The sequence below is a fragment of the Pelobates fuscus genome, chromosome 1 (genome assembly GCF_036172605.1).
Source record: "Pelobates fuscus isolate aPelFus1 chromosome 1, aPelFus1.pri, whole genome shotgun sequence".
NCBI lineage: Eukaryota > Metazoa > Chordata > Amphibia > Anura > Pelobatidae > Pelobates > Pelobates fuscus.
Window position 1 is genome coordinate 433,750,360 of NC_086317.1, and position 23,062 is coordinate 433,773,421.

Sequence of the window (23,062 nt, forward strand, 5' to 3'; positions counted from 1 at the left end):
AGAGAGCGCGAGCAGGCAAGAGAGAGCGCGAGCAGGCAAGAGAGAGCGCGAGCAGGCAAGAGAGAGCGCGAGCAGGCAAGAGAGAGAGCGCGAGCAGGCAAGAGAGAGAGCGCGAGCAGGCAAGAGAGAGAGCGCGAGCAGGCAAGAGAGAGAGCGCGAGCAGGCAAGAGAGAGAGCGCGAGCAGGCAAGAGAGAGAGCGCGAGCAGGCAAGAGAGAGAGCGCGAGCAGGCAAGAGAGAGAGCGCGAGCAGGCAAGAGAGAGAGCGCGAGCAGGCAAGAGAGAGAGCGCGAGCAGGCAAGAGAGAGAGCGCGAGCAGGCAAGAGAGAGAGCGCGAGAGCAGGCAAGAGAGAGAGCGCGAGAGCAGGCAAGAGAGAGCAAGCAAGAGAGCGAGAGCAGGCAAGAGAGCGAGAGCAAGCGAGAGAGCGAGAGCAAGCGAGAGAGCGAGAGCAAGCGAGAGAGCGAGAGCAAGCGAGAGAGCGAGAGCAAGCGAGAGAGCGAGAGCAAGCGAGAGAGAGCGAGAGCAAGCAAGAGAGCGAGAGCAAGCGAGAGAGAGCGAGAAAGCGAGAGAGCGAGAAAGCGAGAAAGCGAGCGAGCGAGAGAGCGAGCGAGAGAGCGAGCGAGAGAGCGAGCGAGAGAGCGAGCGAGAGAGCGAGAGAGAGAGCGAGAGAGAGAGCGAGAGAGAGAGCGAGAGAGAGAGCGAGAGAGAGAGCGAGCGAGCGAGCGAGAGAGAGAGCGAGCGAGCGAGCGAGAGAGAGAGAGAAAGCGAGAGAGAGAGAAAGCGAGAGAGAGAGAGAGAGAGAGAGAGAAAGCGAGAGAGAGAGAGAGAGAGAGAAAGCGAGAGAGAGAGAGAGAGAGAGAGAAAGCGAGAGAGAGAGAGAAAGCGAGAGAGAGAGAGAGAAAGCGAGAGAGAGAGAGAGAGAAAGCGAGAGAGAGAGAGAGAGAGAGAGAAAGCGAGAGAGAGAGAGAGAGAGAAAGCGAGAGAGAGAGAGAGAGAAAGCGAGAGAGAGAGAGAGAGAAAGCGAGAGAGAGAGAGAGAGAGAAAGCGAGAGAGAGAGAGAGAGAAAGCGAGAGAGAGAGAGAGAGAGAGAGAAAGCGAGAGAGAGAGAGAGAGAAAGCGAGAGAGAGAGAGAGAGAGAGAAAGCGAGAGAGAGAGAGAGAGAGAGAAAGCAAGCAGGCGAGAGAGAGAGAGAAAGCAAGCAGGCGAGAGAGAGAGAGATAAACCAAGCAAGCAGGCAAGAGAGAGAGCGAGAAAGCAGGCAAGAGAGAGAGCGAGAAAGCAGGCAAGAGAGAGAGCGAGAAAGCAGGCAAGAGAGAGAGCGAGAAAGCAGGCAAGAGAGAGAGCGAGAAAGCAGGCAAGAGAGAGAGCGAGAAAGCAGGCAAGAGAGAGAGCGAGAAAGCAGGCAAGAGAGAGAGCGCGAGCAGGCAAGAGAGAGAGCAAGAGAGAGCGAGCGAGAGAGAGCGCGAGAGAGCGAGCGAGAGAGAGCGCGCGAGAGAGAGCGCGCGAGAGAGAGCGCGCGAGAGAGAGCGCGAGAGAGCGAGCGAGAGAGAGCGAGCGAGAGAGAGCGCGAGAGAGCGAGCGCGAGAGAGCGAGCGAGCGAGCGCGAGAGTGCGAGAGCGCGAGAGAGCGCGAGAGAGAGCGCGAGAGAGAGCGCGAGAGAGAGCGCGAGAGAGAGCGCGAGAGAGAGCGCGAGAGAGAGCGCGAGAGAGAGAGCGCGAGAGAGAGAGCGCGAGAGAGAGAGCGCGAGAGAGAGAGCGCGAGAGAGAGAGCGCGAGAGAGAGCGCGCGAGAGAGAGCGCGAGAGAGAGAGCGCGAGAGAGAGCGCGAGAGAGAGCGCGAGAGAGAGCGCGAGAGAGAGTGCGAGAGAGAGCGCGAGAGAGAGCGCGAGAGAGAGAGCGCGAGAGAGAGCGAGCGCGAGAGCGAGAGCGAGCGCGAGAGCGAGCGCGAGCGCGAGCGAGAAAGCGCGAGAGAGCGAGAGAAAGCGAGAAAGCGAGAGAGAAAGCGAGAGAGAAAGCGAGAGAGAGAGCAAAAAAAGGGGGAAATGTTAAATTAGAGATATAAAAAAAAACACATTTAGACCTTGAAAAAGTAAAAATCTCAATGTTATTGTGAGTGTAAAAATGTTTTCCTTAAAAATCCAAGCATAAATTGTTAATCCAAAAAAAAAAAAAAAATACATATTGTTAAAATTAACTTTTTTAAAGGGTTAATCGTGTGTCATGGCGGCAGTAAGTGTTACTTTTCTTTTTTATTTGTACTATTACTTCAGTGTGCAGCTGTGCTATTCCCAATTCTCTGATGAAAGGGTACATGCTGGCTGTACTGTGATTAAGATGGACATAAATTTAAATGGTCTGTGGATGCAGGACTGTTTCCATACTGAGGAGACTGATCAAGTCAATAAGCAGGTAACTACAGAGAAGCCAAAGCAGACAGGTAGCAGACACCTGGAAAAGATGGAAAAACAGGGGGCAAGTTTAGCACCTAAATAGTTCTTATTGGGATATATGCAAAGACAAGGAAAAGAACAGGAACCATTGATAGTGTAGTATATTAAAACTGGTGTTGGGGGGGTGGGGTCTGAACTGAAAGGTCGTAGGAAAGAGCTACTCCTGCAGTGATTGCCAAAATTGCGAAAAATCAGCCTCAAACGGCGCTCAAGCGACTCAAAAGGGCCACTAACGGAGAGACGAACCAGAGGGGCAGAGGCAGACACAAAATAAACAACCCAACCAGCAAGAATTAATGGGGAGACACCTGCGGCCTGCAAGCAAGGGCTGCGTGGGGAAGGCGGACGCTCCCCTCGCCGACCCCAAAATGGCGGTGAAAGACACTGTAATGCCCAACACAATAAAGGGAAATGACACCCAGGCACGACTAAATGCCATATTTGCAGCCTTTTGGAACAAACTTGAAGAACGCCAAGCCATGAGACAAGCCCCAGAGGTATACGCACCGCCACGGCTGCTCACACGCTCCCGCCATCAAGGCACGTCCTACAGCAGGAAGCAAACACGCAAATGGCGCCATAGAAAACGACGGCACCCGCCAGCAAACAAGCTCATACCAGCTATGCCCGGCAATTCAGCAACGATGGCTTCGAAAGAAGCCAGCAACCCAACCCACACAGCACAGAGACGGTACATAGGACCACATGGCAGGCCCCGAAAAGCAGTCCCTACCAAGGTCAGCCTGCAGAGCACCACCACACACAAGCACAGCACAACCTAATATCGAGTCAGGGTCAGAGAACACTGGAGACTGAACCCAGCTGAGAAGCTCTCCACGTCATCCTACAGCATGCCTCCACAGCCAACCCAGACATTGAGACTTTAGAAACGGGGCCATGTGCTCCCCCATCAGGGAATCGGCTGACTGGGGAGAGACAATGCAAAAACTATTAACCCTGGTACAAACCCCAGTGTCTAGACAGATTATCATATGTTAGATGTCTATGCTACAACCTAGATCTAGATAGATTTACCAATCTTGTTCCTAATCCTGTTGTTATACCTTTTTACAAAATGGTGCACTACAAAAATAAAGAATAAAAAAAAAAAAAAAACTGGTGTTGGTATAAATAAGATAAAAATGTGCACTTTCGCTTTTATGGAGCTTCAATGCAGCTCCAACTTATGCGCCTAGGCGCTATGATCCCCGCCTAAGGATATAGTGCAGTGCAGATTCTTCACATGGTCATAGTTTAAGAAGGTATCCTCATAAAAATAAACAGATAAAAAAAGTATAGTACATTGAGCTTAGTAGCAGGGGTAGGTATAAATATAAAAGGTGCACTCACATGTAGTGGAGCCCTAAGATTGGTTCCAAAAATAGTGTGTGAAGTGGCATAATCCCCACTCACGGATATAGGCGTAGTCAGTATCTCTCCGTAGGCATGAGTATAGAAACAAACAAAATAAAAGCTACAATAGTGTACATCATTATTATGGATCGCAGTCTTGCACTTAGTGATTATACCGCCCAGGCGCATAAATTGGAGCTGCATTGAAGCTCCATAAACGTGTAAATGCACATATGTTTTTTCTCATTTATATCAACACCAGTTTTAATATACTGCACTATCAGTTTTTTCCTGTTCTTTTTCCTTGATGTTGCATATATCCAAATAAAAACTATTTAGGCACTGCACCTACCCCCTGTTTTTTGAGCTTTTAACCGGAAAAGAGAGACTCCGTACTTGGTGATTGAGCTTCCATTGGACTGTAATCATTTAGTAGTGAATTATATTCTTTTGTTCTAGCTACAAAGATGCTTAACACACTTACGTTATGTAAAAAACTAAATAGAACTCAGGTAATGAAACCATACATTAACTACTTACAGAAACTGCTCACTGTAGCCTCTGTTTAATTCAGGATTCCATTCAGGGTTTTCAAGTGTTACATTGCCTTTCAAGAACTCTATTAGATTTCAAGAGTAATCACAACATTACTAAATTAAAAGGATATGTGAAAGCTAGGTTACACAGATTTACAAAATACAGGAGATTCTGAATAGACACAAAGAAGGGCCAGTGAAGTTATCTAGTCAAGGACAGCTTCTAATAATAATAAAATAATATAGAGTAATGTAGATGGGGAACAAACACCTAGCACAGGAAGGAGAAGATCATCCTTCACGAACAAGGTTTTTGAAAATACAGGTAATGTTTTGTTACGCGTTGGAAACTTGTCCCCCTAGGAGACCTATTTTTTATTTTCCTTTTTTTCGTTATGGATCACTATAGGGTCAGGAACACAAACATGTATTCCTGACCCTATAGTGAAAACCCACCATTTAGCCCCCTCAGAATGGGTTAAAAGTAACTTATTTTCACCTCTCCACAGGTCTGCCGTTCTGGCCTCGCCCCCTTGGGCCGTTCTGGCCTCGCCCCCATCATCAAAATGGTCCCTTGGGGAAAGCATTGGATTGGATAAAATCAGCAAGGGGCGGGGCCAAACAATGTTTTGGCCAATCAGCACCTCCTCATAGAGATGCATTGAATCAATGCATCTCTCTGAGGATAATTCAGCAACCACATGCAGATCGGGGGGGACGCTGAACGGCAGGGCTGCTTCCTGTGCAGCCATGAGCCAGGTAGCCCCTCCAGTGGCCATCTGAGAAATGTAAATACTGCCTTTTCTCTGAAAAGCCAGTGTTTACATGAAAAAGCCTGAAGGGAGCTATTATACTCACCAGAACAATTACATTAAGCTGTAGTTGTTCTGGTGACTATAGTGTCCCTTTAATGACTATTAACTAGAGAAATCTTAATGTATCATTCCTGGTAAAATATTTCATTAATAAAAAAAATTGGAAAAAAAAATACTTCTCTTGATCCATTTTTCCATCTTTATGGATTTTGCACCATGATGTAACATATACACAAAGTTCCAGTACAAGCAAAATGCAATATAACTTAGATAGAACATAATGCATTGATTTACAGTCATCTCTGCCATATAGAACTGTGTTGCCTCATCAATACTATCTTTTTAAGTTACCATCACAGATAATTTACGCTGATATCTTAATGACTAGTTCTCTTATGGAGGATATAGGAAGATGTACCTGAATTGTACAAAATGAGGTGGGAAATAAACAAAACACTTTAATGAGAATACTCTTTGGACAAATTCCAAAATAATCTTTCTGCAGGGAGAGGAGAGGGAATGGAACAGGCGGAGAGACAGAAAAAGAAAAACGTGAAAAGAAGCACATAATGAATCATAACCATAGAGACCCAAAATGTTTATCTTATTTATTTAGCACCAAGACTAGTCTCTGCAGCTTCAGGTACATTGAGTAATCAGAACACAACAAAGTTTGACAGAAATAAAGAAACTAAGACAATACATTTTTAGAACTCTTCCTTAAACCGTCAAGGTTTGGGGTCTTGTTGGTGTACCTCTAACAAGTGCATGCTTGCCATCTCTTGCAATATGGGGTCGAGACAACAGGGTAAGGTTGGGGCAAAACCAGGATGGGAGCGTTTTATGTGATTTGTAGTAATGACATGCCCAGAAGCTGCGCTGTCCCATCTTCGTAAATGTTTAATATGGTTATGCAGCAAAGTTAGTTCAAATTCAACTGCTGTTCAACCTAACATGCCTGCTGCTGCAATTGCTTTGTGTGCAACCGTTAGACAGATAACAATAGAATCTGATGCAACAGGACAACAGGCGTGGCAAAAAAATGGCAACATTTTAAATCTAAGAATCAAAACTGATCAATACGATATGTAGGCAAAAAGTTAAACAAATAGAAAACACACTAATGTCAACAGACAATGTTAAGACTAAAAGCTTGTTGGTCATCCTGCATGATTGGCAGGTAGCCTGAAGTAAATTTTCGCCAGGCTGACTAATTATTTGTGCAGACACGCCCCCCTTTTGGACAGGTTTGTCCCTTTGGGCGGTTCTGGTTACTTGATTCACATCAGTGGTCCATTCTTTTACCCTGCCAACCCCGCCGCACAGTGCCCCCTGGCAGCTAGGGTGCCAGGCGGTCGGCACAGCTCACACACGCAGAGATCAGCAATTACCAGCTGAACTGGCCGCACAAAAGGAAATTGGAGGCGGAGCTAATAAAATTTAGGGGCAGAGCCAAACCAGCAGCGGGGCTTAACACGTCCTTTACCTGCTGCTGTTACTGCTGCACATGGAGGTAAAGCAAGAAGGAATCCCTGTTTCTCCAACTAACAGGTTCCAGGAAAGGACTTCAGTCCACACGGTCTGTAAGTAAGAGTGTGTGTGTGTGTGTGTGTGTGTGTATGTGAGAGAGACGGTCTGCATGCCTGTAACTGTGTGTGTGTGTGTGTGTCTGTGTATGTATGTGTATGTATGTATGTATGCCTGCGGCCGTGTGTGTGAGAGACTGTCTGCATACCTGTAACTGTGTGTGTGTATGACTGCGTGTGTGTGTGTGTGTGTGTGTGTGTGTGTGTGTGTGTGTGTGAGTGAGAGAGAGACGGACTGCCTTCAACTGTGTGTGTGTGTGTGTGTGTGTGTGTGTGTGTATGTGTGTGTGACTGCCTGTGACTGTATATGTGACTGTCTGGCTACGATTGTTTGTTATTGCCTGTAACAGTGTGTGTAACGGTCTGCCTGTAACTGTGTGTGACTGTATGCATGTTACTGTGTGTGTGACTGTCTGCCTGTACATGTGCGACGGGATGCATGGATTTTGTAGAAGGGTTCAGGGGTCTTGTATCAGGGGGGCTGAGCAGAGGATTTGTAGAAGGGGGGGGGGGGCAGGACAGGGATTTTACAAAGTTTACAAGTTTGTGAAAAACATTAAAAAAAAAATAAGAAGAAAACATTGTTGCAGGTGTTTTATTTTTTATTTTTTGGAGGGGTGGGGGGGAGGGGATGCCAAACACAGTATCCGCCCCAGGTGCCAAATGCTCTAGGTACACCGCTGGGTATGCATTTACTTGAAAGACAAAAGCAAAAGATTAGCAGAGGGTATGTTTTTTTCTGATAGCTATATCCTGTGATATATGATGCTTGGGAGGTATAACTGTTTTAGTATTTTCTGTTAATAAGGTTCCGTAATTAGGCCCATCAGAATTGTCAGCACCAAGCCCAATGGGCTCTTTATCTGGCCCTGACCTTGGTTATAAGTGCATATGCATTTTGTGTGGCTTATTTCCATAAAAAAAAAAAAATTAGGGCTTTATAATTAGTCAAATTATTTTAAGCACATTTTATCTTGGTGTGTTTTCGGAGAACAGACTGTTTCCAAAGAAAGATCAGAATATCCTAGCGCATATTACCCAGAAGGTATTTAAAACAAGCAAGTGATAGACAGAAGGATATCATTAATGTAGAAGAAATTCACAGGTGTTTATAAGTCCTACACTAATAACTCTAGAGAAGAGAAATAACACCAATTAGAAAGATTAGAAGTTCTTAAACATCAAATATTTTCTTAAATATTTTCTTTAATATTTCATTAAATTATGAGCAGATTTTTGATACCATGGCTTTTGACTTTAATATTTCAAGTTAAAACTAACAAGCTGCAGGGTTTCACAAATATCAGCGTTGATTGCCTGATGGTATCATTTTTATTAAAAATAAAAAAACTAAATTGCTATTTTTTCCTTCAATTCCACTCCACTCCCTCTACACATACCATGTCCCTTGTGATTATACTTTAAACTTAATTATTAATGCATATATTACTGGAAAAAAACTATTAACATGCTCAGTTACTCTGTACAGGAAGAAAATAAAAAATGTTAAGCATTAATTCCCATCTGTAAATAAATGCAGTTTATAACAAAAAAAAAATTATAAATGGAATAATGTGGCATTAAAGGGGGGATTGGCTAGGATGCAGCCATCTTGGATCAGGAAATTAATTTCTCCATGGAAATTGCATATTGTACCTGCCTTTAACTGGATACCAACCCTCTATGTAACTTTAACATATCTTAAATTGAAATGTGAACTACTGAGAAAATAATTTAAGGCCCCATTAAAGGACACCTGTCATGCCTCAAACAACATATGCTCATTCGATTGAGCATAAGATTTTATCTATATGTTGTGCTAGCAGTTTTGCAAACGCATGTATAGATTAGGTGAAAAATCAATTTAAACATAGGTATTTCTCCCAGCTGTCAGTCAGAAAAGACATCCCACAAGAGGTCCCTCTGTTTGCCTCCCATAGCAACCATCGAGCATGCGCTGTAGTTGCTACGGGAACTAGCTAGCCAGTGCAAGAGTATAGGAACAGTGTGGTGTGACGTCACTCTGTTCCAAAGCCAGCATGCGGGCAAAAAAAGCCAATGTGCAGACGTCACTGACAAGATTTGCCCTGCTTTGGGATGCTTCCCAAACAGGGCAAATCAAAGAAGACTTGGGAGGACAAGATAAGGAGCGGAGTATGGCCTGGAAATGGGTGTTACATAAAGAGTAATATTTTTTTACTTTGAATACACCTTGTATCTTGGAGATATATTGTGTAGTCACTATATGGGAGCAATTTCATGTAAGTTTATTTTTTCATTAGAGGTTCACTTTAAGGATCTAGAAGAAAGGATTTCGGAATCAAATACAAATACCCACAATGATTTTCAAAAGCCCATTAAGGGCCAAGTGGACCAGTGGAACGATCACAGAATACAGTGAGTCAGCCAAACATCACTAGAGGCGATGCAGCATGTAGTAAGGACAATAAACAAACATGCACTTCAGCAACAACAGCCTGTGCGGTTTGTTTGTTTTTTTTGGTTTCGTACAACACAGTTTTTTTAGTTGGAGTAACATTTTAAGGGATATGAATAATGTTGTATACATGTTAACCATGACAAGAGCATGTGACTCATTGTCCGAGACAAAACTGAAGCTCTACAAACCCAAAATGTGCATCCTGGCCTACAACACGTACATTTTGGTATAACAAAGTTGCAATTTACATGATGGATATTGCAATAAATAACAACTTTCTACATTTTATATAAAATCAGACCTTGCGGTTTCCTCCAGTTTAAGCAAATAATCTGAAGTATATTGTCATTCAATAAACTTGGCTCAATGTCAACTGCAGATGTTAAAATAAGATCTTTCCCCATCAGACTCACCCCTGGTCTTCAGTCGTTTAGGAAGTCCCTCAAAAGCCATCTCTTCAGAAAGGCTTATTGCCTCTCAGAGTAATTTCTATTTCACAAACCTGTCTCTTGCTCGTTCAATGGGCCGCACTCTACGCATCCCTCCCAGTTCTGCTACTTTCCTATCTTGTTGCTTAGAGGCTATCCCCTTTTTATTGTGTTTTTACTATTACACCTCCTCTAGATTGCAAGCTCGTCTCAGCAGGGTCCTCCTCAACCAATTGTGCCTGTAACATTTTATAATGGTCTTGATTATTGTTAAATGGCCTTGATAATATAGTAAAGCACTGTTTAACCCCTTAAGGACCAAACTTCTGGAATAAAAGGGAATTATGACATGTCACACATGCCATGTGTCCTTAAGGGGTTAATATGTCTGCTATGTAAATAATAACAATAACAACAACGACACATTCTACTTTTAAAATTGCCTCCAACTATATATATATCAATTCAAATTAATGCAAAGTGCTAACCCATACATATAAAGCACTGAACGATTCTAGCCACTCTTCTATCTCTTCACAGATCCATAGGTATGCCCCTCCTCGTTCCCTCCGCTCTGCCCGTGACCACCTCCTGACCGCTGCTCGCACCCGTACGGCCAACTCGCGCTTGCAGGACTTCTCGTGGGCAGCTCCCTTCCTATGGAATAACCTGCCTACCACCATCAGACTCTCCCCTAGTCTTCAATAGTTTAAGAAGTGCCTTTAAACCCATCTCTTTAGGAAAGCTTATGGAGTCCCAGAGTAACCTCTACCTTACACACCTGTCTCTTGCTCTCTCCTATAGGGCTGCACTATACTCTCTTCTCCAGCTCTGCATCACATATATTCATTCTTTACATTTTATTTATTAACATTTTTTTTATTTTTTTATTTAACAGATGCAGGGAGACTGTGTCAGTTCAGGCAGTCCACCTGCAGGCAGATGCCTGGACGCCTATTGCAGCCATATGACCACTCTATTCGAGCGATCACATGGTCCGCGGGGGCCTAATTTGCAGAGGGGGAACTGTCTGGGCTGTCAGACAGTCCCCCCCCCCCCAGTCCGGGAGCAACACCGATCACCGGCGGGGGAACGGTGGCGATCGGGTAAGTAATAATTAACGTTATGACGGTTCAGGACCTTCATTATTACTCAAGAGGATGTTTCTGATGACGGTCCTGAACAGTCATCGGCCCTCAAGGGGTTAAAAAAAGCACACAAAAAACCCACAAACACAACAAATTAATAAGGTGTGGTAATTTTACATCTGGTCACATGTACCAGAAGCGAGGAAAGATATCACAGTTCTTAAATTGAGCCCTTTAATTAGATTTTCATTCCGAGTTATTGGCTGGAAAAAGAGTATATTAAATGTGAACCAAGCATGAAATGATTTAATTATGCATTACAACTGCTTACCTGAGATGATTGGATTTTTTCTTCAGAACTGAATGCAGCAGAATCACCAAAAAGATCTGCAGAGAAAAAAAAAATGTTCTTTAATGCGAGCTGTAGTAATGAAAAATATAACATAAAAAGAAGGGGAAACAAATTATATATATTTTACAATGTCTTTGAGTCAGAGCACACAATGGTCACATAAAATAAAAATAAAGTTTATTAATGGAACAGAGATAAGCCAAATATTCAAAAGGTATTTTTAACCTCTCTGCGACAAGAAATTAGACAAATCTGATATACAATTACGGTTTTATCAAGGAACCTTCCATGAAGGTGTTAAATGAATGTCGCGTTTTACCTTTTTACATCTATTTCACAGGTCTTGATTATGAGCTTTAAATCAAACCGTAGTATTTAACCCCACCTAATCCTTCTCTGCTTCGTTTAAAATGCCCCATTAAGAGGTAGCCTCCTCTGCAGTCTTTTACCGCCTATATTGCCCATGACCAGAATCTCTATTTACCAATCATAAGAAGTCGAGCCAGGGTCTCTGAATTGTAAATGTTCCTTGTTAAAGTGAATGAATTTCATCCTAAAGTCAATGCAGATTAAAGGAATACTATAGCGTTCGGAATTCATAATGCTATAGAGCCCTAGTCACTGTTTAGTTGACTCGGGCCACGTTCCGTGGCAAATAAATGGTTAACCATTTATTTGCTTACCTTAATCCAGCGCCGAGGTCCCTCGGCACTGATGATCTCTCCTCCTCCAACGACATCAGCTTCCGAGTGGAGCTGAATGCACATGCGCAGCAAGAGGCGCACGCGCATTCAAACCCGCCCATAGGAAAGCGTTACTCAATGCATTCCTATGGGGACTTTGATGCTGGACTCCGTGAGGACTCCGTGTAAATCGCAGTAGTGGCCTCTAGTGGCTGTCAGGGAGACAGCCACTAAAGGCTGGATTAACCCTGCAGTGTAAAAAAACTGCAATGTTTTCAGCTGCAGGGTTAAAACTAGGGGGACCTGGCACCCAGACCATCCTTATTGAGCTGAAGTGGGCTGGGTGCCTATAGTGGTACTTTAAGAAATGAAGTAGTGTCAGCCCAGATTGTTTAGAATGTGATTTATAATAGTCAGGGCACACTGATCTAGAACAGGGATGGAAAGGCAAGGTACTTCCGATGCTTGTGTACTACATTACCCATGATGCAAATCAGAGACACATAGTCTCAGCGCTACCTTAACAGTCACAGAATTTTCTGTAAAAGGTATTAATGCAGTCTAAGAGATATTTACTAAATTTGAAATTGTTGGAGATTGATCAGGGAATGCCAACATTGAGTCCAAAAAACACCAACCTGGGGCAAGTTAGCCTATAACTGCCAATCAAGTTTGACTGATATTGCTCTTTAAAGTTTACATTTAAATGTCTGCATCCTCATTGCAACTAAAGAAGGAGCAGGTAATGGATGCTGGGGAGAGCCCTGCTTTTTGTCAAACATCCCCAAACTGTTCATAAAACAAAACAATGGGAAGATGCCCAGCGACTAACTAAAACCACTGCACTGCGGTGGTTATAATGCTTTGAATGTCCTTTTAAGGTGTGCAACCAACTAAACTACAACGTAAAAATAAAAAATAAAAATGCCTGGCTAATACACGGACTATTTATTCCAAGGAAAATATCCTGTCGTGTTTGTGATTATTTCTAGTCCATAACATCAAACACCTAGCAATATATGCTCACATACGTACTATTTCAATTTTCCATTCTGCTGAGGTAGATTTATTTCTGTAACACTGCGTATAGCAAGCAGATGGATGCACTTGTTCAATTTCATCAGTTGATTTGCTTCTGTTTTTCCCAACCATATTTATTAAAGCACCTGTGGTTGTATTTTTTAGTGTTTGATTTAGCACTGTATACTAGGAGTTATTTTATTTTTTTATTTTTTTTAAAAGCCACTATTTCTTGTCACCAGGTGTGTGAATTAAAATGCACAATATGAACCACCCCAAATAAACCGCCATGACTGCGCGCAGTTTGTTAGATCACCCACAGATCCTGGAATAAATCTACATCGGAATAGTGTTTTAAGGTTTTTGTTTTTTTTCCACCATTTATTAAAATGAAGAACAACCTGTCTCGTACAAAATCTTGATACTATCAGTTCTTTCCCAGTCTTCCGTCTGTAATCACTATTACACTGATGAGGCTTTTCAGCAATAATTTAATATTCAAACACAGATGTTTTCTCAGCTGCAAAACGCAAAATCCGCATTCTGCTGCTCAAAAATAGTAATTAACTGGGAAGGGATCCTTGTAGCAATCAACGGCTATATAAAACACAGGCGTTATGGAACAATTCAGGACAGTGATGATGCTTCAAAACTGTAATAAAAATTTAAGCTTAGAGTGCAATTGTCACATGTGAGATTTATGCACAAACACTGCCACCAAAAAGTTTGTTATTTTTCTAAAATTATCAAGTGTTTATTTTTCAATTATATGTCAGTCAGGCAGTCAAGGTACAGCCAGAGCATACCATGCAAATTAACTTAAAGGGGCACTGTAACCACTATAGTACGCTCCCAACCAATGAACACGGTCTAAACCTGGCATGGAAATGCATTAGAATAAACATCCGGAGTATCAGAGCAACTTCAACCAGAAATACTGAGCGCCTGACACATTAAGAAACAAGTGCAAAAACAAATAAATCAAAAATTCAAATATACATAAACACTTATTGTAGTTAAGGAGCACAATACAACGATATTTAAACAAAAATGAGCTGCAAGGTCGAGTTACCAGAAAGACGCCTTTACTGCGCCAATGCCACAAAAAAGCCCGGTTACAATATACCCGATAACACCTTAACATGGCTCACCGCTTCTGGCAAACTGTAATTTGGAGTGACGAGACCAAAATAGTGCTTCATTGTCACAACCATGAGCGCCATATTTTTTTTTTATTTTTTTTTTATTACACACACACACACACACACACACACACACACACACACACACACTTTAGCCTGGGTGATTACTTTGCACTAAGAATTTTCACAAAGCTTTATCTATCTATCCATCTATATTATTGCTACCTGAAATGTCCCTTTAGAAAAAGAAAAAGCACTAATGTGTTATTGATTAATATTTTGTCTGCCAAAAAGGTGTACTAACCATTGCAACACAAACAGAACATGCCTACCTCGCTAATACAGCAGGTTGTGTGGTGGAATCTCGGTAAAAATAAATTTAGTAGGCCGAGATTACCACGTGGCATGTGTACGTGCATATGCTGACGTATCGATCAGTTGGTTGCACGAGGCAAGATACGATCAGTAGTGTACGGAGCATGTGCAAGAATACAGGATGTAGTATTCCCCTCCTCCATTGTGCTGGACAAGCCATGCGGTCAAGCAGGAAGTTAATTCTTATTTGTATTGATTGGTCAAGAGAATGTGCGGGTGGAGCTTAATATGGGAGGAGTTATGTGCCTATATAAGGAGCCTGCACTATTGTCCGGGGCTCAGAACTTGTTGTATTTTGGTGACATTAGTCCCTCTGAGTCCCGATCGGTGAACCGAATAAAGAATCTCTTCCTTCCTGAAGAAGCCTGTGTCCATCTCTCTGTGCTTGGCTTCCGTCAGTTTCTCCGGTATCATTTGGTGCATTGGCCGGGAAGCTCATCGTTCAACGGTAGCTGAGAGGCAGAGGCGTGAGACGGTCTATCTTTGCCCACGTTCTCTACGGCTGCACCCCTGAACTTCTGCGTGGACCTCCCTTCGTCTCGGCGCCACTGGTCTGTTGTCCAGGAGATCATCGGCCTCTACGTAAGAAGTGCTGGGGTGTCCCCGTCGATGAGTGTGAACTCAGGTTCAGGAACGAGGAGGTAAGACGACTGCTGTTTTAGACGGCGGACCCACTAGGGGTATACCGATTGTGCGGTAGGCCCATAAGGGGTTTAAATCTGTGTATGGAATCTGCCCCCTCTGTCGGAGGGAAGGAGCACGGCTCAATCGAACGCTCTTTAGTAAGACCGTTTGATTTGGTTTGGAGTCAGGCGGGGTTCGGTGTAAATAGCCCTAGCCGGACACCGGTGTCTTGTCTAGACTAGCGTTCTAGGGTGTACAATTCGTTCGCTAGGTCGGAGGGACCGGGAGACTAAGTAGACTCTGATGCACATTATCGTTTGCTAGATCTCAACCTATCTTGGCTAAGTGGGAAGGCGTGTAAATTTGGAACCCACTAGACTATTGATAGAGTAGAAAGACTAAAAGGGTTCTGTTGTAAATTCCGCCCTCTAGTTCGCTATATGTGGTGCTTGGGCAGTGTGGCTAACCAAAACGGATGTAGATAGTTTTAGGTAGTCCATCAAGGTACTGGCCAATAGAATAGTTGGGAATTGTATATGTGATAAAGATTGTTAGTAAAGTGTATATCTTGTTAGATAGCGCAAGCTCAGCCGTCTAGCGAGAGTGTTAATAGTGTGTTGCTGTATTATAGTGCACGGTACCATAACCCTGTATATTTACTGACACTGTATATAAGTACTAATCATTGTCGTCTATTGCATGTTTAACACCATAACCACTAATAATTGTATTGTGACCTTAAATTGTGCTTTGACCTATGCTAACCGTACTGTAACCGCTATTTGTAAAAGACGATGTTACTGGGGTGTGTTATAGACGGGTAATTCATATATAGAGAATTATAGCGTGGGTGACTGTATAGTTTCGCCAAAGGGCATAATATTGATTATTTAGTGACTGGTGTAACAGCTGTGTGTGTACGGGAATTCCCTGAGTGTTTATTGTGTTGTTGTGTACGTTTCACTTGGTAACTGTACCACGTGGTGCTGTTGCCGGAAGAAACGGGTGTGACTGTTGAATAGAACGTGTGCATAGTATTCGTTGTCAACGACGCTCCATTGATAAGTATGGGCGCGTCGGAGTCGACGATTTTGGATCCCTTAGGTTGTATGGTAAAGAATTTTAAAAAGGGATTTACAACATGTGATTTTGGGGTTAAAATGTCCCCTGTACGTTTGGTCACTTTGTGCACTAGGGAGTGGGCTACTTTGGTTGCGGCATGGCCGCCACGTGGCAGTTTGGATCCAACTCTGGTACAGCGTGTATACGTGGCTGTATCAGGTAGGCCTGAACTTTACGGACAGTTTCCATATATTGATTGTTGGAGACAGGCCGTAAACGACTCGCCAAGATGGATTCGGATATGCCACGAGGAGCAATGTCGCCTCATGGTGGCCAGGACTTGTTTGTCCACTAGGACTATGGTTAGGCTCATTTTGGACACGCCCCCTGAGTCCGAGATCCCTTTGCCGCCCCCTTACTTCCCTTTAGAAGGAAGTGATACGAGTACAGGAAGTTTCTACACCCCTTCCCCCATCCGCTTCCGCTTCCTCCTCCAGTGCAGAATCCACCCCCCGTCGTACTAAACCTCCCCTTCCGGAACCAACCCCCGTTAGATCCCATTATCCTGATTTGGCGCCACTTCAAACTTCCGGTCAAGCTTCTTCTAGCTCGGCTCGGAACATTCTATTCACCGACCTTCCCCAAAATCGAGCTTCCACATCCTCATGCCTTACCACCCCCCGACTGGAACCTCTAACCGACGCCCCTCACGTAGCCCTATACTAACCCGACAACTGACCGGTACCCAACGACCCAAACATTACCAGATGCCTCTTCATCTGAATCCTGGGTCAGCCTATCTCGATGCCGCAGGTCAAATGGTATATGCTGACCCAGTCTTCGTATATGTCCCGTTCACGACTACCGATCTCTTGAATTGGAAGACCCACAATTCCTCGTACACTGAGAAACCACAAGCTATGACCGATCTGTTCACCTCGATAGTTCAGACACATAATCCGACATGGGCTGATTGCCAGCAGTTATTAATGACATTGTTCAATAATGAGGAAAGGACTAGGATTAACCAAGCGGCCATTAAAGCGCTAGAGGATGAAGCCCGTGCTTTGAATCAAGCCAATCCAGCAGCATGGGCCGCAACACATTATCCTAATACCGATCCCGACTGGAATGTTAATGGCGCAGATATGGTTCAACTAAAAGCCTATAGAGACGCTATAATTGCTAGCATGAAAGCCGGAGGGAAGAAAGCTATTAATATGTCGAAGACAGTTGAGGTGATTCAGAAAAGTGATGAAGCGCCCAGTGTCTTTTATGACCGATTATTGGAGGCATACCGCTTGTATACCCCCTTTAATCCGGAAGACGCTGATAATTCCCGAATGGTAAACTCCTCCTTTGTCAGCCAAGCTTACGGAGATATTAAGCGCAAGCTACGAAAGTTAGAAGGGTTTGCAGGTATGTCTATCACCCAACTAATGGAGGTAGCGAATAAGGTGTTTATGAATAGGGAGTCAGAAAGCAAGAAAGAGGAAGAGCGCAAGATGCGTAAAAAGGCTGATATGCTAGCGGTAGCGATCGCAGGCGTAGATAGACGGGGCCCAGATAGAGGCGATAGTAGGTGGAATAGGGAGCCCTTGAGTAGGAATCAGTGCGCGTATTGCAGGGAAGAAGGGCATTGGAGAAGCGAGTGTCCGCAAAGAGAGCAGTACGAGAGAGACCCACCCAGGGCAGGTTATGGAAACTTTAGAGGCAGAGCGAGAGGTAGAGGAGGCCCCGGAGGGAGCAATGGTAATAGAGGAAGTAATGGGAACAGAGGAAGTGTAAGAGAAGACAGGTACTATCCAGCAGCGCAAAGGTCCCGCGATAGAGAAGGTAGGGACTTTGTAGGATTGGCTGACACGGTCATGGAGGACTATTGATACCGACCGGGCTCCATCCCCCTTGGTCGAGCGGAGCCTATGGTCGATGTATCAATAGGGGGGAATTCAACATACCAGGAGTTTGGGCAGAGAACAACCCACCAGGACTGGCCCGCAATATTCCACCTATTAAAATTGAACTAAAACTTGGGGTTTATCCAGTGAGCCTACGGCAATATCACATCCCGCAGAAGGCTAAGAAGAACATTCAATCTTATCTGGATAAGTTCATACGGTATGGTATCCTAAAATTCTGTACTTCCCCCTGGAACACCCCATTGCTGCCTGTTCAAAAGCCCGGTACAGATGAGTATCGACCTGTGCAGGACTTGAGAGCAGTCAATGATGCGGTTGTTAGTATACATCCAGTTGTGCCCAATCCGTATAACCTGCTTGCTTCAATTCCGGGCGGGGCTACTTATTTTACAGTCTTAGACCTCAAAGATGCCTTCTTTTGCCTCCGAATTGCCGCAGAAAGCCAATGTATCTTCGCTTTCCAATGGGAAAACGCTGTGACGGGCTCAAAACGCCAAATGACCTGGACAAGACTGCCCCAAGGGTTTAAAAATTCACCTACCCTATTTGGATCAGCTCTAAGTCAAGATCTACTGGATTTCGAGTCCATCCCAGGAGAGTGTGTATTGTTACAATATGTAGATGACTTGTTGATAGCAGCAGTTACAAAGGAAATATGTCAGCAAGCAACGCACGATCTACTACACATTCTCTGGAAGGCAGGATACAAGGTGTCTAGAAAGAAGGCTCAGTTGTGTTTGCCAACTGTCAAATATCTGGGATTCCATATCTCTGAAGGTCAAAGAATTATGGGGCCAGAGAGAAAAGAAGCTGTGTGCCAAATACCGATACCCAAGAATAGAAGACAAGTGCGAGAATTCTTGGGGGCAGCAGGCTTCTGTAGGATATGGATTCCCAGCTACGCGATACTGGCAAAACCACTGTATGCAGCTATCAAAGGTACAGAGCACAACCCCTTCTTATGGACTCAAGAACAGCAAACGGCATTTGAAGATGTGAAGAAGGCTTTGATGAGTGCCCCAGCATTAGGTCTACCTGATCACACACACGACCATTCTACCTGTATGTACATGAGCAAAGAAGAATGGCTGTGGGAGTATTGACACAGTACTTGGGATCATGGCAAAGACCTGTTGCCTACATGTCTAAGCAACTGGAAGCAGTGGCCAGCGGACTTCCACCTTGTCTAAGAGCCGTAGCTGCAGCCGCCCTGCTGGTAGCTGAAGCCGATAAACTCACTCTGGGTCAAGAACTTTATGTACGAGTTCCACATGCAGTACAGACGTTGTTGGATTACAAAGGAAATCATTGGTTTAGTAACAGCCGTATGACCAAGTATCAAGCAATGTTGTGTGAAAACCCAAGAGTGCATTTAGAGACTGTAAATACCTTAAATCCAGCTACCCTTTTGCCACAACCTACTGAAAGTCAACATGATTGTTTGGAAGTGATGGATGAAGTATTTTCAAGTAGACCAGATCTTCGTGATTTTCCCATCCAGAACCCCGATGTTCAATATTATACCGACGGCAGTAGTTATGTGAAAGAAGGGATCCGCTATGCAGGATATGCAGTAACAACGATAGACAAGGTGATAGAAGCTCGGCCACTGGCAAAAGGAACATCAGCACAAAAGGCAGAATTGATAGCACTGACACGAGCGTTACAATTGGCTGAAGGTTTAAGAGTGAACATCTACACGGACTCCAAGTATGCGTTTTTAACCACTCATGCCCACGGAGCTTTGTATAAAGAAAGAGGACTATTGAATTCAGAAGGCAAAGAAATCAAGTACGCAGCTGAAATCCTACAACTATTGGAAGCAGTGTGGGAGCCGAAAGAAGTCGGTAATATACATTGTCGAGCGCATCTGAGAGGAGATGGTGATGTAACCAAAGCAAATCGGATGGCAGATAATGCAGCTAAGCGTGCAGCTGAATCAGAAAGACAGGAATATGTGGAGCATATAGCTGCTCTTATACCAACTCCACTGTCTCAATGGACTCCAGTTTATACAGCTCAAGAAGAGGAGTGGTTAAAGACTGAACCTGGAAAGTATTTGGAGAACAAATGGTATCAGTTAGAAGATGGAAGAATAGTCATTCCAGCATCACTAGCAGTAGAAATTGTCCAAAACTATCACAACGGGACACATTCTGGGAGAGACAGCACAGAAGAATCTCTCAGAAAACATTTCTACATACCAAGATTGTCCAACTTGACTCATGCCATTGTACGAAGATGCGTAACGTGTGCTAAAAATAATGCAAGGCAAGGACCAGTAAAGCCACCAGGAGTCCAGTTTATGGGGGGACTCCCCATGTCCGATCTACAAATTGACTATACAGTAATGCCTAAATCTGGTGGACATCGCTACCTACTAGTAGTTGTGTGCACCTATTCAGGCTGGGTAGAAGCATGTCCTACTCATACGGAGAAAGCAGGAGAAGTTGTGAGATTCCTGCTAAGAGAAATAATACCCCGATATGGACTACCCTGCTCTATAGGATCGGACAATGGTCCAGCTTTTGTTCATCAGTGCCTACAACAACTGACTCATATGCTTGGTATAAAGTGGAGGCTTCATACGGCATATAGACCCCAGAGTTCTGGTAAGGTAGAGAGAATGAATAGAACTATTAAGAATCAGTTGGCTAAAATGTGTCAGGAAACCCAACTTAAGTGGAACGTTCTCTTGCCCATAGCTCTATTGCGAATCCGCAGTACACCTACCAGAAGGATGGGCCTCTCTCCTTTTGAAATCATGTATGGGCGACCACCTCCTGTACTTGGTAACTTAAGGGGGGATTTGAGTCAGTTGGGAGAAGGAATTACCCGGCAGCAGGTTGTAGAGTTGGGTAAGACTATGGAGGAGGTACAGAAATGGGTACAAGATAGATTACCTGTGAATATTTATCCCCCAGTTCATAGTTCCCACCCAGGAGACCAAGTGTGGATTAAAGAGTGGAATAATGTACCGTTAGGGCCCAAGTGGAGAGGTCCTTATGTTGTTCTTTTGTCTACCCCTACAGCGATAAAAGTGGGCGAAGTGACTCCGTGGATACATCACTCCAGGGTTAAACCAGCAGCAGTCGATTCTTGGCAAGCTACAGCAGATCCAGAGAATCCCTGCAAGATCCGGTTAAAGCGCACGACTCAGTCGGAGTGACGAGGAACCTTGTGGATTACAAATTTTATTGTTTCAGAGATTGGTAAGTGAGTGAGAAGGCCATAATAAAGCCTGTCCGCTCACCGACGTATAGTGTATAAGTCAGGAAAAGTCTCAAAGGGACCCCTGTGAAGACGAGCAGAACTCCATTCCCTGCAGCCCTTACATCCTGGAAGCTGAGGTGCCATCGCACGGACGAAGACTGAGGATGACGACGAAAGGTGTGTTTCTAATAATGTTTTTATATGTGTATTTTTATATTCAGGAAGGTAGAGGTACCGACACTCCTAGCTGTGAGGTATGCATTAAGACTACAAGAACAGGTAACCATATTTCCCAGACCCTAATTTGGCATTCGCAATACGAGTGTAAAGGAGATGTATCAAGATGTAGATACTTAAATATAGAATATAGTGTTTGCCATTTAGGAGTAGGAGAACCTAAGTGCTTCAGTCCAGAGTATCAACCCCGTACAATTTGGTTGACTCTCAGGAATGGAGATCCTCAGGGGACCCTAATTAACAAAACGGTATTAGAATCCGTATATTCTTCAGGTGTTCTGCTATTTGATGCGTGTAAAGCGATATCAAGTGGTAGAAAGCCGTGGAATGTATGTGGGGATCTTAGATGGGAGAGAACGTATGGGTCTAATGATAAATATAAATGTCCCAGTAGTAAAAATAAGTATGTGAGTCCTAGATGCCCAAATAGAGATTATAACTTTTGCCCATATTGGTCTTGTGTGGGGTGGGCAACTTGAGGACAGACAGCAGACAAGGACATGATTGTGACTAAGTTGCCTACCAATCCATACTGTAAGTCTATGGAATGCAATCCAGTCCATATACTTATAAATAACCCCGACAAGTTCTTAGATAAATATGGTAATTTATTTGGGTTTCAAATATATGGGACGGGTTTAGACCCTGGGACAGTATTGTTTATAGGGATAGAGACTGATACGGTAACCTCCCAGACTCATCAGGTATACCATTCCTTCTATGAAGAAATGAGTATAGATAATAAGATCCCCCATAATGCTAAAAACCTGTTTATTGATTTAGCTGAAAGTATTGCCAGTAGTCTTAATGTTACCAACTGCTATGTGTGTGGAGGTACTAACATGGGAGACCAATGGCTTTGGGAAGCAAAGGAGGTAATGTCCGGTTCTGAGGCAGTTGAACAATTAATATCTTCACAAGCCGATTATCAGATGAGTGTTAGAGGTAAATCTGAGTGGAGATTAAAAACCTCCATCATAGGTTATGTTTGCATAGCAAGGAAAGGAATGATGTATAATACTTCTGTAGGAGAGTTAACTTGTCTAGGGCAAAAAGCTTATGATGATGATACAAAGAATACAACTTGGTGGTCGGCTTCAAATGTCTCAGAACCATCTAACCCGTTTGCAAGATACGCCAATTTAAAGGATGTATGGTTTGATCTATCCATCACATCTAATTGGAGAGCCCCAGCAAATTTGTACTGGATCTGTGGTAAGAAAGCCTATTCGGAGTTGCCACAGGACTGGGAAGGGGCATGTGTGTTGGGTATGCTCAAACCATCCTTCTTCTTGTTACCTATCGAAACAGGTGAGACTTTAGGTGTTAAAGTGTATGATGTGAATCATAGGAAGAAAAGGGGACCCATAGAGATAGGCGCCTGAGAAGATGATGAATGGCCTCCCCAGCGTATTATAGATTACTATGGGCCAGCCACGTGGGCAGAGGATGGTACCTTTGGTTATAGAACCCCAATTTATATGCTCAACCGTATTATAAGATTACAGGCGGTGGTTGAGATTATTACCAATGAGACCTCACAAGCGCTCAATCTTCTAGCGAAGCATAATACCAGGATGAGGACAGCAGTATACCAAAATAGATTAGCCTTGGATTACCTATTGGCAGTAGAGGGAGGTGTATGTGGGAAGTTTAACCTGAGCAATTGCGGTCTTCAAATAGATGACGAAGGGCAAGCAATAGCTGAGCTTACTAGCCATATGGTTAAACTAGCGCATGTG

The 23,062-nt window shown here is 43.9% G+C and overlaps 2 protein-coding genes across 2 annotated transcripts in view; one reads left to right on the forward strand and one right to left on the reverse strand.

Moving 5' to 3' along the window:
- The window catches only part of B3GLCT (beta 3-glucosyltransferase), a 366,333-nt gene that overhangs the window by 274,234 nt on the left and 69,037 nt on the right, over window positions 1-23,062 (reverse strand). Inside the window, exon 2 of the mRNA XM_063429471.1 lies at window positions 11,025-11,080. Within this exon, the coding sequence (XP_063285541.1) occupies window positions 11,025-11,080 (56 nt within the window). The remainder of the gene's footprint in view (window positions 1-11,024; window positions 11,081-23,062) is intronic.
- LOC134600971 (RNA-binding protein 25-like) lies at window positions 330-2,490 on the forward strand (the record flags this gene model as incomplete). The annotated part of the gene is made up of 4 exons (XM_063445370.1): window positions 330-569; window positions 753-917; window positions 1,122-1,187; window positions 2,365-2,490. Coding segments are annotated over 4 exons (597 nt in total), but the record flags the coding sequence as incomplete, so codon positions are not given.